The 15,190-nt window shown below is 38.8% G+C and overlaps 1 protein-coding gene across 9 annotated transcripts in view; it reads left to right on the forward strand.

Annotated features, from left to right (window-relative positions):
- Positions 1-7,945, forward strand: part of LOC111250241 (long-chain-fatty-acid--CoA ligase 4-like) — a 43,605-nt gene extending 35,660 nt beyond the window's left edge. For all 9 annotated transcript variants that reach the window (XM_086988971.1, XM_022805152.2, XM_022805156.2 and 6 more), the window contains 5 exons: positions 442-868; positions 2,064-2,286; positions 3,493-3,711; positions 4,032-4,165; positions 4,448-7,945. In XM_086988971.1, coding sequence (XP_086845097.1) covers positions 442-868; positions 2,064-2,286; positions 3,493-3,711; positions 4,032-4,165; positions 4,448-5,671 — 2,227 coding nt within the window. In that variant the 3' untranslated portion in view covers positions 5,672-7,945. The remainder of the gene's footprint in view (positions 1-441; positions 869-2,063; positions 2,287-3,492; positions 3,712-4,031; positions 4,166-4,447) is intronic.
- The last annotated feature ends 7,245 nt before the right edge of the window (positions 7,946-15,190 follow it).

A 15,190-nucleotide genomic window follows, 5' to 3' on the forward strand; every position in this document is an offset into this window, starting at 1 on the left:
CTGATATAATAAAACAAAAAGACTTAAGTTTAAGAAGCGTACAAATATTAAGGAGTGTTCAGTGTCGACTCTTATCCGGCACCTTGGCAAGAGCTATTTGTGGAGACTGGCTTTTAACACGTGACATGTTTGTGCCTGTATGGCCTAATCTTAAATAAGAACAATTGTCTTGATGATAATAATAATAATAGTAATAATAATCAAGATCATTGTTAACAGTTACGTTTCAACTATAGGTTTTTTTTTAGTGTAAATTCTTTGGACAAAAGGATGGCAGGTCAAGTTCACGCCATTGCCTCAATAAGACGTGACATAGGTTTGGATGGGCAATATTTTTGTTGTTGTTATTGTGGTGGAGGTGTCGATGTGCTTCTTGCATTGATTAGCGAGACGACCTCGAGAAGTCCTGTGTCGCTATACTGTTCGATGCTATCTTATTAGGTCCACGGTATTTGCCGCCATCGATGTATCTGCCTCATCACCACAGAAAGGAGCTCAGGAAGACGCTCGCTCTAAGGACACCACCAGCAGTGAATTGGCTACAATAGCTGGTCCATCGGGACAGACTGTGGCGGTATCGCCGAGTTCCCAGGATGTCGCAGCAGCGTCGTTGGCTGCATCCAATGTCCAGCAGCAACAACGACAGTCAGGCATCGGCAGCGAATCGATCGGTCTCAGGAGTAGCTCCAGCGGACCGTGGGTTCGACGGGTTCATCGTATCAATGAGGCGATCTTTGAGGGCATGCAAACTGTTGACCAACTCACTCGCAAGGCCGTGAAGCAATATGCTGACGAAGTCTGCTTCGGATGGCGTGAAGCTTACGCGGAGGAGGCAGAAGAACAGCCGGATGGCAAAACCTTCCGAAAGGTAAGATGTTACTTATAATCGATTCTTGCTTACTTTCATTGCTCATAGTCTTCACCACTATAAGATAAACAGGAACCGTGCTCCCCGTGTGGCGTTACCTTTTTCCCTAAAAACAAAATTTTGATTTTTTAAATTGCGAAATTTTAGGTAGTATTTAATGAAGTGCAGTATCAAGCGGATGAATTACAACGGATATCGTATATCTATCTATTAAGAATAGAGTGGTTCTATGTTCATTTCTCGTTTAAAATTGAAATCCTATTTTTGAAGGTCTGCTCCAGAGTACCTTCTCTGAACAAGGCACAGCTCTGTATATTAAACCTGACACGATTTCCCTGCAGAAATATATATCTATTGCCGTAATTATACGATAAGGTCATCGTTACATGCTTCAAAATATTGTGTTCATATGTAAAGTTACGTAATTGCCAGAGAGGTATTTTACGTAATAAAAAAGGCAGCAAGTGGTAATCGTGGTCGCTTCCATCGCATAAGTAACTAACTGTCTGATCAAATTAACGAACCTTTGTGACGCGTATGTGGGTTAAATCGTAAGACGATGAGTACCGCAGTAGTGACGACACAAATAGAGAGCTTAACTTATTATAAAACGTTCATCATCGTCAAAAATATTATATTATAGACTGAACGTGTAAAACATAGCGACTGTATTGTATAATTTTTCCTCTATTCAAAGTTGATATATATGCTAATTGTCAGTACTTAACTGTGACATCAAAATTTATGCTCTCCCATTCATACGTCAATGAAATGACCGTTGACTAAAGTTTTTGTTTATTTTAGGTTCAAATAAAAACGTCTATACGCATGTTACAATAAGCGTTTAGTGGATAGATTTTCTTCAAAGAGCTATTTTTCAGAAACTGATGGACTGAGACCGCGGAAGTCCATTGCGAATCAGTTGTGGAGTTAATAGCTGGACGCACTGGCTGTTGAATTAACACCCGGTTACCTTCGATTAGAAATGGTAGCCTATTAGTTCACCATCTAAACATTAGTTCGAGAAGTATAATTCAGTCATCAAGTAAAAATGGGACAAAGTTATATTGGCTGTTTATTAAGCCGCACGTCTGATCGCGTGGTTGTAGAGGGAACTTTGTAAGGTCTACGGCACATGCAAGTTTTCATTATATATCTAGGACAGTATTGAGTAATTGGAAGCCTTATTTTCTAGATTCTTCAAGGAGAGTATTGTTGGATGTCTTATCGAGATTTCGATCGTAAAGTTGACCTTGTGGGCCGCGCTCTTATGTCTTTGGGGGTTCGTCCCCGACAAAACGTCTGCATCCTTGCCGAGACTCGTATGGAATGGATGTTAACTGCACAAGCCTGCCTCAGGATTAATATCCCGGTCGTTACACTTTACGCTACACTTGGAGAAGAAGGCATTATTCATGGTTGGTACCACTATATAATCTAAGATAGGTTTGTCTATATACATTTTGCTAATCCCTGATCGGGGCTGTACGTACTTGTTTCGCAGATCATCGGCCTGCCACGCATTCGCAATATGTTGTAGTTGCTTTGACGTTATTATTAAGCACCGAAGCTCAGCTGTGCAAAACAACGCGAGACACGTTTTTGTGATTTGGGATATTGTATTGATTTTTGTTACGTACAATTATTTTGTGGCACTGCACAAAGCTAAGATCGGTTCGCTTCAGTTAAGATCAAATAATCTTAACTGAAGAAGATCAAATAATCTTCTTGCGTTCCAGTTTGTAGATCGGATGCTGACTTATAAGATCTAAAAGACGATTTTATCAAAAACTGCAATTTTCGGAATCGAAGTGTCAATCTAGTTTTCTGCTACTTTATAAATTTCAGTTTCAGCTTCGTTATTTCCAATTTAGCGAGATGTTGTCTTTCTTTTCAATGCAACCAGTTAACGTTTGCGAACTTCAGCTCATTCATAAGTGTCGTTTATTCTACTGGCTGTGTTCATACTCTCGCGGCAGCTCAATGAGACGTTGTAAATAAAAATTCTGTCTCTTGATTGCGTTTTTTTGGCCGTTTGGTTGAATAAAATAAAGGTTGTGTGCTTAACCTGGTGACAATTTGCACTCACAGAGTAAGTAGAGGCTTTGTGAAGGAACATTTTTTAAGAGGTATAAAATACTAAAATCAACATTAATTAGCCTAATCTTAATGGCTGTCTTGTCTACACCATTGGGTTATTCACTCATAAAATACATTATCTATTCCTTTTCCCTGCAAGCTTTATACTCAATATGTCCACTATGATATATACTGCTACCGAAAGAATCAATCTGCTTTATGCATGTACGATACTTTATAGAATATGTTGCTCTGCGTCAACCGAAAGCTCACTTATTAAAATATTTAATAATAAATTGCAAGTAACTAACGAGCATTAAACATAATCGTCAAATGAGAAAGCTTATTTCTCTGTATGAATGCCATCTTAAAATATAAACATGTATTGTTGCATAGTTGCTCGGTTACTGACAATTACTTATTGTCAATGCCTGAGTCATCGATCAATTAATCATCGATTGAAGCTTCTCTTGGCATCAAGTTTCTATTGATACCGGTCTAACACTTGATGTCGCGGGTAACAATAACCGCTAATCTTCTTGCAGGAATTACGGAGACAGAGACAACACATCTGATTACGTCTCAGAACCTAATGGCAAAAGTGGGGAAGCTTTTGCCGCAGCTGCCTTCAGTTACACACATCATCTATATGGAGAGTTCGGTCCATAAGGCAAAGCCCAAACTCGACAAAAGCCTCGGGGTACATTTGGTTCCCTTTTCTCAGCTTGAGGAGCTGGGAAAAATCGCCGACGAGGGACTCAAGGGTAAGATCTCAAAGAATGTTATATATGTTACCGTGTTATAGACTTTGGCGCGATCGTGTTGAAACACGTGCGCCTCTCCTTTATTGGCTAAGCCCGTTTAAGATAGCCACGGCACATGAAAGAGACATTTCGATAGAATTGCATGTGTATATCTTGCAGAACTAACAAAGTACGACCACTGCACAAGCTTTCAAGAAGAAACACACGGGCACTTGACCCATGTATTAGTTACAACTGGTATGAGGTAGCTCAACTGCAGAAGAACGTCAGTTAATCTCCAGTAAATGCAGCAATATTGAGCCATTTATATTTGTTTTTAGGCGAGATTCCCGGACCAGACGACACAGCGATTATCATGTACACCTCAGGGTCAACAGGAAAACCAAAAGGAGTCATGATCACTCAGGCCAACATTGTTGCAACGGCCAGAGGATTTCAAACCATGGTGCCTGAGGTAAGTTTCGATTCAGTTGCAAACTTCAGATTTACCCCCAATCCAATTGGCAGTTCGGGTCCGGCTTCGTTTTGACTTTCCGGTATGCTGAACACCAGACATGTAAACCGGGCTCCATTAATTTCGTTATTTTCTTGTTTACTGTAGTTAAACATTGCTAAAAAGTGTGTATTGTAGTTTATTATTTTGCTCTAGGCTCGTTGTCGCCATGCTGTTTTTACGTATTTTTTAAAACACGGCCGTAATGAATGATTCTGTAATCTTCTTTTGCTTATTGCATAGGTGGATCCTCGTGACGCGTATATAGCTTATCTACCGTTGGCACATATTTTCGAGTTGTGCTGTGAGATGGTGGCCATCGCTCTTGGAGTCCGAATAGGCTACGCCTCACCCCTCACACTCACCGACAAATCAACGGGAGTGAAGACTGGCTGCAAAGGTGACGCGACCCTACTCCGACCAACTGTCATGGTGTCAGTCCCACTGATTCTTGATCGAATCCGCAAGAGCGTCACAGAAGCCGCCGAAGCCAAGGGGCTGTTTGCGAAAATGTTTTTCAAGCATGTCGTAAATTATAAAGCATTTTGGCAACGGTGGGGCTTTAATACACCGCTTCTCGACCTCATAGTATTCAACAAGATGAAAGCTCTTCTTGGAGGTCGCATCAAGGTTGTTGCCACAGGATCTGCTCCGCTTTCAGCCGATACTCATGCATTCATCAAGGCGTGTCTAGGCTGTGACCTTATTCAGGGTTACGGACTTACTGAAACCTCAGCCGGTGCCACTGTTATGGAGCTGAGTGACATGAGTTTAGGAAAAGTGGGGTCTCCCCTGGCTGGCACTCTGCTTCGTCTCGTCGACTGGCCTGAAGCAGGCTACTTTTCAACAGATAAACCTAATCCTCGGGGGGAGCTTGTTATTGGCGGATCTACCGTATCTAAGGGCTATTATAAGAATGAAGCTTTGACAAGAGAGTGCTTCAAGGTTGATTCTGACAACATGAGATGGTTCTATACTGGGGATGTCGGTGAAGTATACCCGGACGGTACCATTAAAATTATCGATAGGAAGAAGGACCTAGTAAAACTCCAATTTGGCGAGTACATTTCTCTGGGAAAAGTTGAGGCAGAACTGAAAACGTGCCCACTTATCGAAAATGTCTGCGTGTATGGGAGTTCGTTTCACACATACTTGGTAGCTTTGGTCGCGCCTAATGAAAAAAACCTTGAACAGCTTTCAATTCGTCTGAACAAGCAAGGCTTGACCTTCCAGGATATGTGCGAAGATCCTGAGATCAGAAAAACTGCCACGAACGAAATTCTCGAACATGCTCGTCGTTGCAATCTGCATAAGATGGAAATTCCCACCAAGATTAAATTGTGCTCGGAGTCTTGGCAGCCTGATTCAGGACTCGTAACCGCGGCTTTCAAGATCCGCAGGAAGCAGATCACCACCTACTATCAGAAGGACATCGATCAGATGTACACAAACTCCAAGTCGACTTAAGCCCTAACAATCTTTTGAGAAATACGACTCTAGTTTACTGTTGTCAAATCCAAGGCCTTGATGGATGGTGCTTCTGCCTCCCGGACCCCAGAGAGTAAAGATATATAACTATTATATTATATTCACACAATTTTTAATACGTTCAACCATAACCTTACTTTATCGATTCATTTGTATGAGTGCACTATGACCCTGATACGATAGTTTGGGCCATGGCACCATAAATGGTCTGGTATAAGTACATTGCATGAGCTTGTATCGATATAGACTCGTACTTAGATTATTTGAGACGAATCGTCCCACTATGAGAAGAACCAAGTGGTAAGGACGTGGATTGTCAACTATAGATATATATGGGAGGAATCAGGCATCTAATGTGTCTGCAAGCGAATAAGCGCGAGGCATAGTGTGGCTGAACCCAGCCAGTGCCAGCGTTGTAAGTCACTGAACTGTCCGATTTTGGGACACTGTTCGAGTACAATAATTCCCCGAGGTGTCCCGATAATAACGCAGGATGTTAGTAATGATTTCAAAGTGAGCAATTATACTCAAGCTAAGCCGATGCGGCTACTCTTAATAGACCGACTAAAATGGGATCGTTTGCATCGAATTTTGGAAAGGGTGCAGGCGCAAACGGATCGGCTTAGCTAATACATATATCATTGGGAACGCATATTTACACAATGTGAAACAGCCCCAACGCTCCCGATCAGGGCCTGAGCCCACATTTTACTGATTCGATAAAATACCCACCTCTACCTATGCACAGTTACTTCCACAGGAAACACGCCTAAGGCGTAAGTGGAGCTTGCGCTGAGCAAACGCAAGTTTGGTCAGAGCAAGTTTCGAAAGAAAGTAGCAGCCTTTAACAGGCCGCATTAGGGTAAAACGGTTGTAGTTCGTTGTGAGTAACCAGGCTAGCAGAGAAACAAAGGGACTTGTGATGGACCCTTTTTACTGTCCTTTAGTGGAAATGAGATAGTATTTCTTAGGTACTGGTAACATTTTGGTCACTCTGTATCTCGATGTACTGTACAACAGCTTGCTCTATTGCCTCTATAAAGTGAGCAATACGACAGCGTAAGTTAGCTGTGTAATACTATAAAATGATGTTTGACGTGAACGCAGTCGATGTAGCGGCGGAGCGTCCCGATAGATTTCGTTTTAAGATCTCTATCACCGCTATCAAAAGGGGCGTGTCAATAGAGAAGGAACAGAATAGAGCTGGACATGGCGAAAGTAACTCTTTGTCCGGACGACAACAATTCACCTTGTTATCCTGAGGTGAAGTGGAACTATCTTCAGAACCAGTTTTCCAGCGCGTTAATGACATAATCTGTACATATGGTAATAGGATATATATACAAACAATGCACCATGGTAGGTAAAACTGATTTAAGATTTTAACTATCACGAGAATGGATGGATCCAGTGCCGTAGTATATATGCAGTAAGTGTGTTTACGATGATCGCGTCAAGCACTTTTGTCTAAACAGGAAAGTAATATATAGACGATGTCTATAGGAAATAAATAATAAACAATTAAAAAAAAAGATAAAAATTGAAATCTTGCGTATATCTGAGATTCGAATTGGACTAATGAGAAACCACTTTTTCGAGGTTGTTACTCCCGAATAATAGCTTCCGATGTACTCAGTACTTGAAGTCGTCCTGGACGGTGGTCACGTATGTAATGGATATTTCTAAGCGAAATTATACGTTCTTCATCGTCTAATATAACCTGGATTCCGGCCGGCGGGAACAGAAGAGGCCACGATTAGAGACGGGAAGTACGACGCTCAGAGATGATAGTGAAGATTTAGGAAACAACACAAGTTAATATGACCATAGTAACTCTACCGTAAGAATTATACGATTTTTCATATACACGATGTTATGCCGTTTCTCTCTCTCTCTCTCTCTCTCTCTCTCTATCTAATGTTTATCATAGTGATGATACTGAGGAAGTTTATGTCGGTTGGGCACAGCACTGGTCGCCGCATTCTCTACGTTCTAACCCGGTTCGGTATGCGACAAAGTTACGAATTCTATAGATGTAACCATTTTACACAGATGATGGTAAAACCCGACTTTGTCAAAGCGAAGCAACAAATCGTAACCTAGGGAACGACATCGTTGTAATTATTAAGGATAATGGCGAAGTAAACATGATACCAGTGGCATTCATAAGCAAAACTCCAATGTATCATACCACGTTACAGAATTACCCCATTAGTGAATAAAATAAAACCGTGTTATGCTTGTGAACCTCAATGCGCTTCAATCGCCTCTTTTACCTTTGCTTATATGAGCCATTATTATTATTATTATCATCATCATCATCGTCGTCGTCGTCATCATTATTATTAATAATGCATATATAACATAGGGTCTCCTAAAATTATCAGCCTCTGTAGTTTTATACAATAAAATGCATCTAAGAAAATAACGTCGTTTCACGGTAAATTGCTAACATAACGGCGGTACATAACGGTTACATTTTCAAATAGTTAAGAGGCCATATCGAATGCGTGTCCTTGTGAATAACGTCAGTGTGGTGCGCAGGCAATGTCCATTGTTTTCCTAGTCGAATTTTCCGTTTACTGATTGATAATTTAGCGTGAGAAAGCTCTTTCGTCACTGTACAAAATTGTTATATTGCTGAATTCGTGGAACTTTGATCTTAGGTCGGCCATCAATGATGAGTGGCAGAACACACCGTCCTACATATATTTCACGTTCTACCTTTGTATTTGGGACAGCTATGTAGACTGGTCAGACTACTTACTCCTCGTGCCATAAAAGCGTTATAGCCAGGCTCTCTTTAAGACTATTGAGGAAGTGGCTTGAAGTGATACTTGAAAGTTAGAGTGTGTTCATTAAGTCGAAATAAGCTATTTCGTGAATTTAGCCAGCTTCGTTAATGGTATGCTCAGCTGAAGAGTACTTCAGTAGTTTTCCATTTGGTAAGGACCAATAAGAAGCGTCGGAGATATTATTTCTTGCTATTCAACGTACCTATATTTGACACCCGAAACAGATGTAAAGCACCGTAAGCTGGCCATAGAGTGACAACAACATTACAAAAAAAGCAGATTTTCCAATGGTATGTAGCGCCTGAGAATCAACAAGTGAATTCACTGGAAAAGTTAAGCAGTATAAATTGTGCACGATATAATATCGCGGTCACTGCGTTTCTGACTAAATCTGTCTGATGACGATTCGGGAGCGTATTGCTTATGAACGTGTACAATGGGATCTACGAAATGTTAAATGTTTCATACAACCTGTATTTAGTAAACGAGAACATTTATCCTCTAACTCCTTTTGTTTACAAAAATGCTTAAGAGAAACTGTGTTCCGGCAGCACGGACTTGTACACGTATGCCTGTCCTATTGCTTAATTTGTTTTCGCTGGCAATACTTCTCTCACGAGCACTCATCACTCACTTTCATGTCAGATCTCACTTTGCTGCTCAAGCTAACTCTAATACTAACACAAAGAGAGTTTTAGCATGTAAATTTTTGACGATGCTTTCGTATTGGAGAAATATGCTGTTGTAACCTGTTTTGCATGCCATTCCGCCTGTAAATTTCCCCCTACTGAGTAAATATATATGCGAATAATGCTAAGTTAGTCAAAAAGGCTTATCGCGGAACGGGCATCCGATATAAATACCACACATTTCTTTTATCATTTTAGGTCTACTGCAGTGAAAACCTTATAGGTCTAATTACAGACATAATAAGAAAGCTGAATTTTTAAATAAGATAACAAGTGATTACGGTTGACTTAAAAGAAGTCAACCGTAGAATTTTTCTGTAGAAGTAAGCAAATGAAACCAAACATAGCTACCCAGCCTTTTAGGACAGTGGGTAAAAGGTACATTTTGTACTAGCCAATCAATAGCTCAAAGCAATCAAAACAATTTATCCTATTATACTGTAAACTAAGTGAAACTAAAAGACTCTTATTATTTCAGAAGGTTCTTTTTCAAATATTCAATCGAGCATAAAAGCCTATAAAAGAAAATTATTGTGAAATTTGTGACACCACATTGAATGACTACCATGTCGTGCAGAACAACAAATCATTCTACATATGAGTCCATGTTTCCATGAGGCTGCCAAGCACATTTGTAGCGTTTTTGCTTATCTGCAGCACTCGTAAAGGGACGAAGTATTACGTTGTTAGGATTTACTCTACAAATCTATACGTATGTAATCATGGAAGGAGTGGAATCAACGAGTCGTCATTTCTAAGGTTAGCCAAATATCCTTTCGTTTAATTTATGGGCCATTACATACAGAAGAAAATGGACCTTAAGCTTAGGTATTCTTTCGCATCTAGAGTTCACTCGCCGCCGTTTTTTGTGGGCACGATATGCTATTTTCTAAAGGGACACAACCCACGTCTTACTTTTATCGTGTTATAAACAAGTTGAGCTAATAGAGGTTTCACGTGCTATACAATCCTTGAGAAGACTTGGTTCCTGGACTCCATCAGTCTCTCTGCTAGTACAATCCACCACAATTTCGAATAGAAAAATGCACTGCCGCTACAAATGTTCTGGGTATTCCAGGTCATATAGAGATGCTTATCATGGCATACAGAAGCTTTAAAGTATTAAAGAATAGAAATAAGTAAATAAGAAAAATTCAAAATTTGAATTGTCAAAAAAACCTTTGTGGTGACCTATTGAATGATTCGTTTTTATAGTAATAGCTGATTATATAGAAACACGTATGCTGTGCAGACATTTGCAAACAACACTTATTTTCTAAAGCTGTTGAATCGATAGGAATGTCTGCATCTAATATGTAAGTGTCTATGCAGCTTTTATCCTCCTACCTAAATTAAAGACTCTTCTTTGTTTTATAGGAGGACTTATTTTTTCACATATTACTTCCTCAAGTTCTGACGCTGCGGGTAGTGACTGTACCGAATTTGAGTATGTCGTTCGACGTTTTTAAAAAAACGCAAAGGTTAGAAGACCTGTGCGAACCTCTATCTCGGACTAAAAATTATTTTTTTTTTTTATAGGTTGGGTGTTTTCTTTTTATAATTCACTTCGTATAGTATCGTAGCACAATGTTTGAAAATAGTTTTGTAAAAGTTTAAAATCCAATCTATATGATTATTGATTGGGTATTTTCAAAAGTGAGCCGTTCGTCACTTGGTGCAGATATTTCGACTGCGTTTGATTAATACAGTCAACTCAGCTTTAGAACCTGGGGTTTCAAATGTTTGTTAGGGGGGAGGTGGTAAAGGTCTAGAACTGATTTATCCCATTATAAAATAACAGAACCTCAATTGGCTCGAGGTGACTCAACTCGTACATTTACGTTGGCATCGTAAAGGTTCCACCTAAACTCATGAGCCATCGCAGATTGTTGTGAACGGCTACAACTGTGGACAAAATATTACTCGTCGTAGTTACTCATTTTTGTTGATGGTCTTTTTAGGGTATATATATTTCTCGATTTCAGTAAATCGTTTAAAGGCCCTTATTTGTATCAAGTCGGGCCGTAGCTTCAGCTGTTCAACAAATAGTCGTGTTTCAGAGAGCAAAAAGACAGGTCGGTTTTCATCGCGAGCAGTGGACGACGCGGAACACTTAAGGAAGCTAGCTTTACACGGATGAACCCGCGTAATTGATTCACTGTGAGACGTCCTTATTTCGACACAAAAAATTCGACACGACACAAAAAATTACGATGGGAACGTATGAATGTGTGTTCTGGTCGTTCTGGGAACCTCATTTAGACTGCATAAATAGGTTGTTAAACTAACATGCTTTTTGGTAACAACTACGAACTTCTAATCTCGTTAGTTTTGTTCAACCGCTGTTTTATTAGATTAGCATCGTTTTTCAGTAACTGAATATATTACCTCGTTGAAATACTGAGGTGAAGGCCATATTTTTTGCATTAGGAGGCCTAGGAACGTTAGTTCACAAAAGAGCATAAGAAATCAGAACTTTTACCATAAGAAATTAAATGTCGGCTTCCTCCTAACTGAATATCTTTTTTCAAATGTAGCACCATATTCTTGGTAGCTGAGTGATTATAAATTCGCGCTTTAAAACTTGATTAAACAATTCGTATTTCAAACGTCCTTTGCAAGGACGTTTATGATGTACTACCTAGTCTAACAAACACAATGTGTCGTAATCTGCCTCAGAGTGTTAAAACCTTTTTCAAGGATCTGCCTTTTAAGCAAATAGAAAAATCACAGATATGTTCTGAAGTCACCACAAGAATAAGTGAGAATACATTTTAAAAAATATCATAACTGAATGTTATCCATTACCTCTGGATTTGATTGGAACGATTTATTTTGAAAAACATTAACATGTATTTAGTTTGTCAAATTCGTTTCTTTCTTTCTTTCTTTCTTCTGTTGTCCAAAATCCGTCCAACTTGAAGACAACTTCGTCGTTGTTCATACCCTAAGAATTGAACAATTTACTATTGCTAACCTTGTGATATCTTGATAACTATATGATAAGCTCAATATGATATCTGTTATTGTATCCTGCGACAATTTACAATAGTAAAACTTAGAACAGTTTTTATATAGCTAGCTTAAAAGGCTAGACGCTTGCAGCGTTCATGCCAGCTTGAAACTCTAAAGCTTATTTTATCTAAACCTTATGTTATTGAAATGGATAATTAATTTGTATTTTTCACTTACTCTAAATTCACGATCCATAATGAGCATCAATCACGTTGGTTTGATTGGTGTTACCGTATGGAGTATCGATGGAAGTTACCGTAACTGAAATCCGGTTAAGTTTACCGCAGACGTTGCCAGATATTTTCAATGTACTGTTCCTATTTGTTAACCAACATAAAGGAACTTGATGGACGCAGAGAATTTGAATGAGAGGCGTATTTGAGCGAGATTAATGTTGGCTATAGTATATTTTATAATCTTAGGTGAATTCCATTAGTAAACAGGCTCGATCAGTGCACGCGGAATTTATAAGATAATAGCGTTATAATGTACTACTTTGAAAATTATGCGTACAGCGAAAACTCTTCAGGTGTATTTTGCACGGTACCAAATTGTCAAAAATAACTTTTACACCTGAATATAGACGTTCACCCTTTGCTTATCTGCCTTTCGCCTAGAATTCTCTAAGAGTTTATACATTGAATGAACAACACTAATTATTAGGTAATTAACAAAATACCCAACTGTTCCAAATATCTAGACAGAGCTGGTATTCCAGTAATTGTTTGAATGCGATAAGCGTTGCTGACGATCCATTAAATACGGTTTTGCGCACTTTGTCAAAATTTTTTTGAAGTTCCGCTCATACACCACGCTTTGTACATAGATCTCTCTGAACTAAAATATTTTTTACGCTTTCCTCGCCTTTAGTTTACCCAGTTTGTATTGATGTTCGCCATTTGAGTTATCTACAGTAAATTCCTCATTAAAACTATGAATTAATTAAATTAAATTAGGATATGCTATCTGAGCATGGTTCCATAATCAGCAAATGAATCTCTGATAGCGAGGTCTTGCCCAGCTGTTGAACACAGTAACCGTTTAAATCCTTTGTGGAAAACCGTGACAGCGCAATAGTCTTTCTTGAGCCGAAGCTGCTTTACGTTATAATTAATTGAATTAGCTTACACGGAAGCCAGGAGTCTAAAGGAGCGCGTACAATAGTAGAAATCATTTATTGTCAAGGTGCTTCTCCCGTTATATCCAGAGATGATGAATAATAATAATAATAATGTGTTATTAATCGGACTGCCAGAAATTGGTGGCCTCAGTCATCCTTTTAGATAAAGTCATGTCCGGTCGTGGTACATGTACATGCAGCAGAATTTCCTCTTTGAGTGCTTATGTTTTGATATTGTAAAATAAATTTTTTATTTTAAATCCGGTGCTATGCAGCGATGCTTCTAACCATCGTATATTCAGCCGATAGCTACGAGTCAAATCAAATGCCACAACTGATGGTCACGGGCTATTGTTTAAAAACATTGCCTTATGCTTTTTGCACTTAATTATTTCAATAAAAGTCCAAATGCAGCGAGACTTGCGGTCGAATCTCTTAAGTACCAACCAGCACTTATCTAAGGTTACTGAGAGGATGTGTTTGTTGTGTTTAAAATTTGTAACACGCCTAAATTAAAAAGCTTTGCGGAATCTTGTGCATGTTTCATTGAAAATATTCTTCTACTCGGGATGATCGATGGGTAGCATTTGGCTAGTCCAGATGGTTTAGCCGGAAAGTCTATTGTTATGCTTCTTAGAATTGAACCAATAAAGCATTTAGAGATAAAACGGAAAACCGTAAAAGTCAGAGCGTTTTATCCGAGAAGCACATACAAACAATGATTAAAGAAAAATATTTCTTTTAATCTAAACCTCCTGCCTGTCTATATCACTCAACCTCAACTTCCTTACAAACAATGCTTACGAGCCCATTGTATTAATGTGCATTATAAGTGCGCCAGTTAAGAAGATCAGGGTCAACATGGATCTCTTTGTTAATTGTTATAAAAAAAAAATAGGAGCCAAATTAGATTGCTAGTGAATTTATTGAATTGTCGCATCAGTGAGCCATGTAAGGATTTATTTTGCTCAAGGTTCTCCGAATGCTGAAAAACACTGACCCAATCAAATCGATTAGCGACTACTATTAGCTTGTAGGATTTAGGACTCTTAATGGCATGGACCTCACTCACTTTCAAGGCTGCATAATGAACCAAATTTCAAAGGTAAGGTGTAACTCAGTCTCTTATTTCGTAGATGTATCGTCACTAGGCCACACAATGATTATTTGCCGGTCTGCTGATCTAAATTTAGTTTGCAAATTACTAAGTAATAAACCGGCATTTCGCTTAGTAATGGAGCAGACTTTATGGTCATGCCCGAAGCCACCATTCGATTGAAGAAGGTCAATTATATCGTACATTGCAACAATATTTTATTATTAAGTTTTCACTTAATTAAAACATTGTTGCTTATTGATAACGACAGTAGTAGGTTTTAGATTGTGGTTGAGATGACCGATAGACAAAAATGCAACTAACCGCTTACCAAAACTCAGCACTAGGTAAAAAATCGTAGGTGTAATCATTTTTTAACTTATAACCCCTATGATTGCTTGAAAATCGAACAACTACTAGATAACATTTGTTATTAAAAAACTCTTTATTATAGTATGTTAATTATTTCGTTGTCAAACATTCAAGTCTATAACATAGGATTTAGGATTATGGGAATCCAAGTAATTTGCTTTACTACTTTCATTCAAAATCAATATCCGGTAGCATTATTTCGTAAGTTGAAGGACGCTTAACAAAAAGGTTCGATTGATGTTGTTACGCAAAGGAAAACATTGTCAAGCCAATTCAACGAAATCTAAGTGTTCTCAAAACGAATTTAAACAGGACAGTCATAAAATGGATTTGTTGGGCTATTCTCCAAAATAGTCCAGCCGACATCGTGTGGCGTCTGTCGCGTTCATGTATAGATGTCATTGAGCTTTG

This window comes from Varroa destructor, unplaced genomic scaffold, assembly GCF_002443255.2.
Source record: "Varroa destructor unplaced genomic scaffold, Vdes_3.0 BEIS01000004.1, whole genome shotgun sequence".
Classification (NCBI taxonomy): domain Eukaryota; kingdom Metazoa; phylum Arthropoda; class Arachnida; order Mesostigmata; family Varroidae; genus Varroa; species Varroa destructor.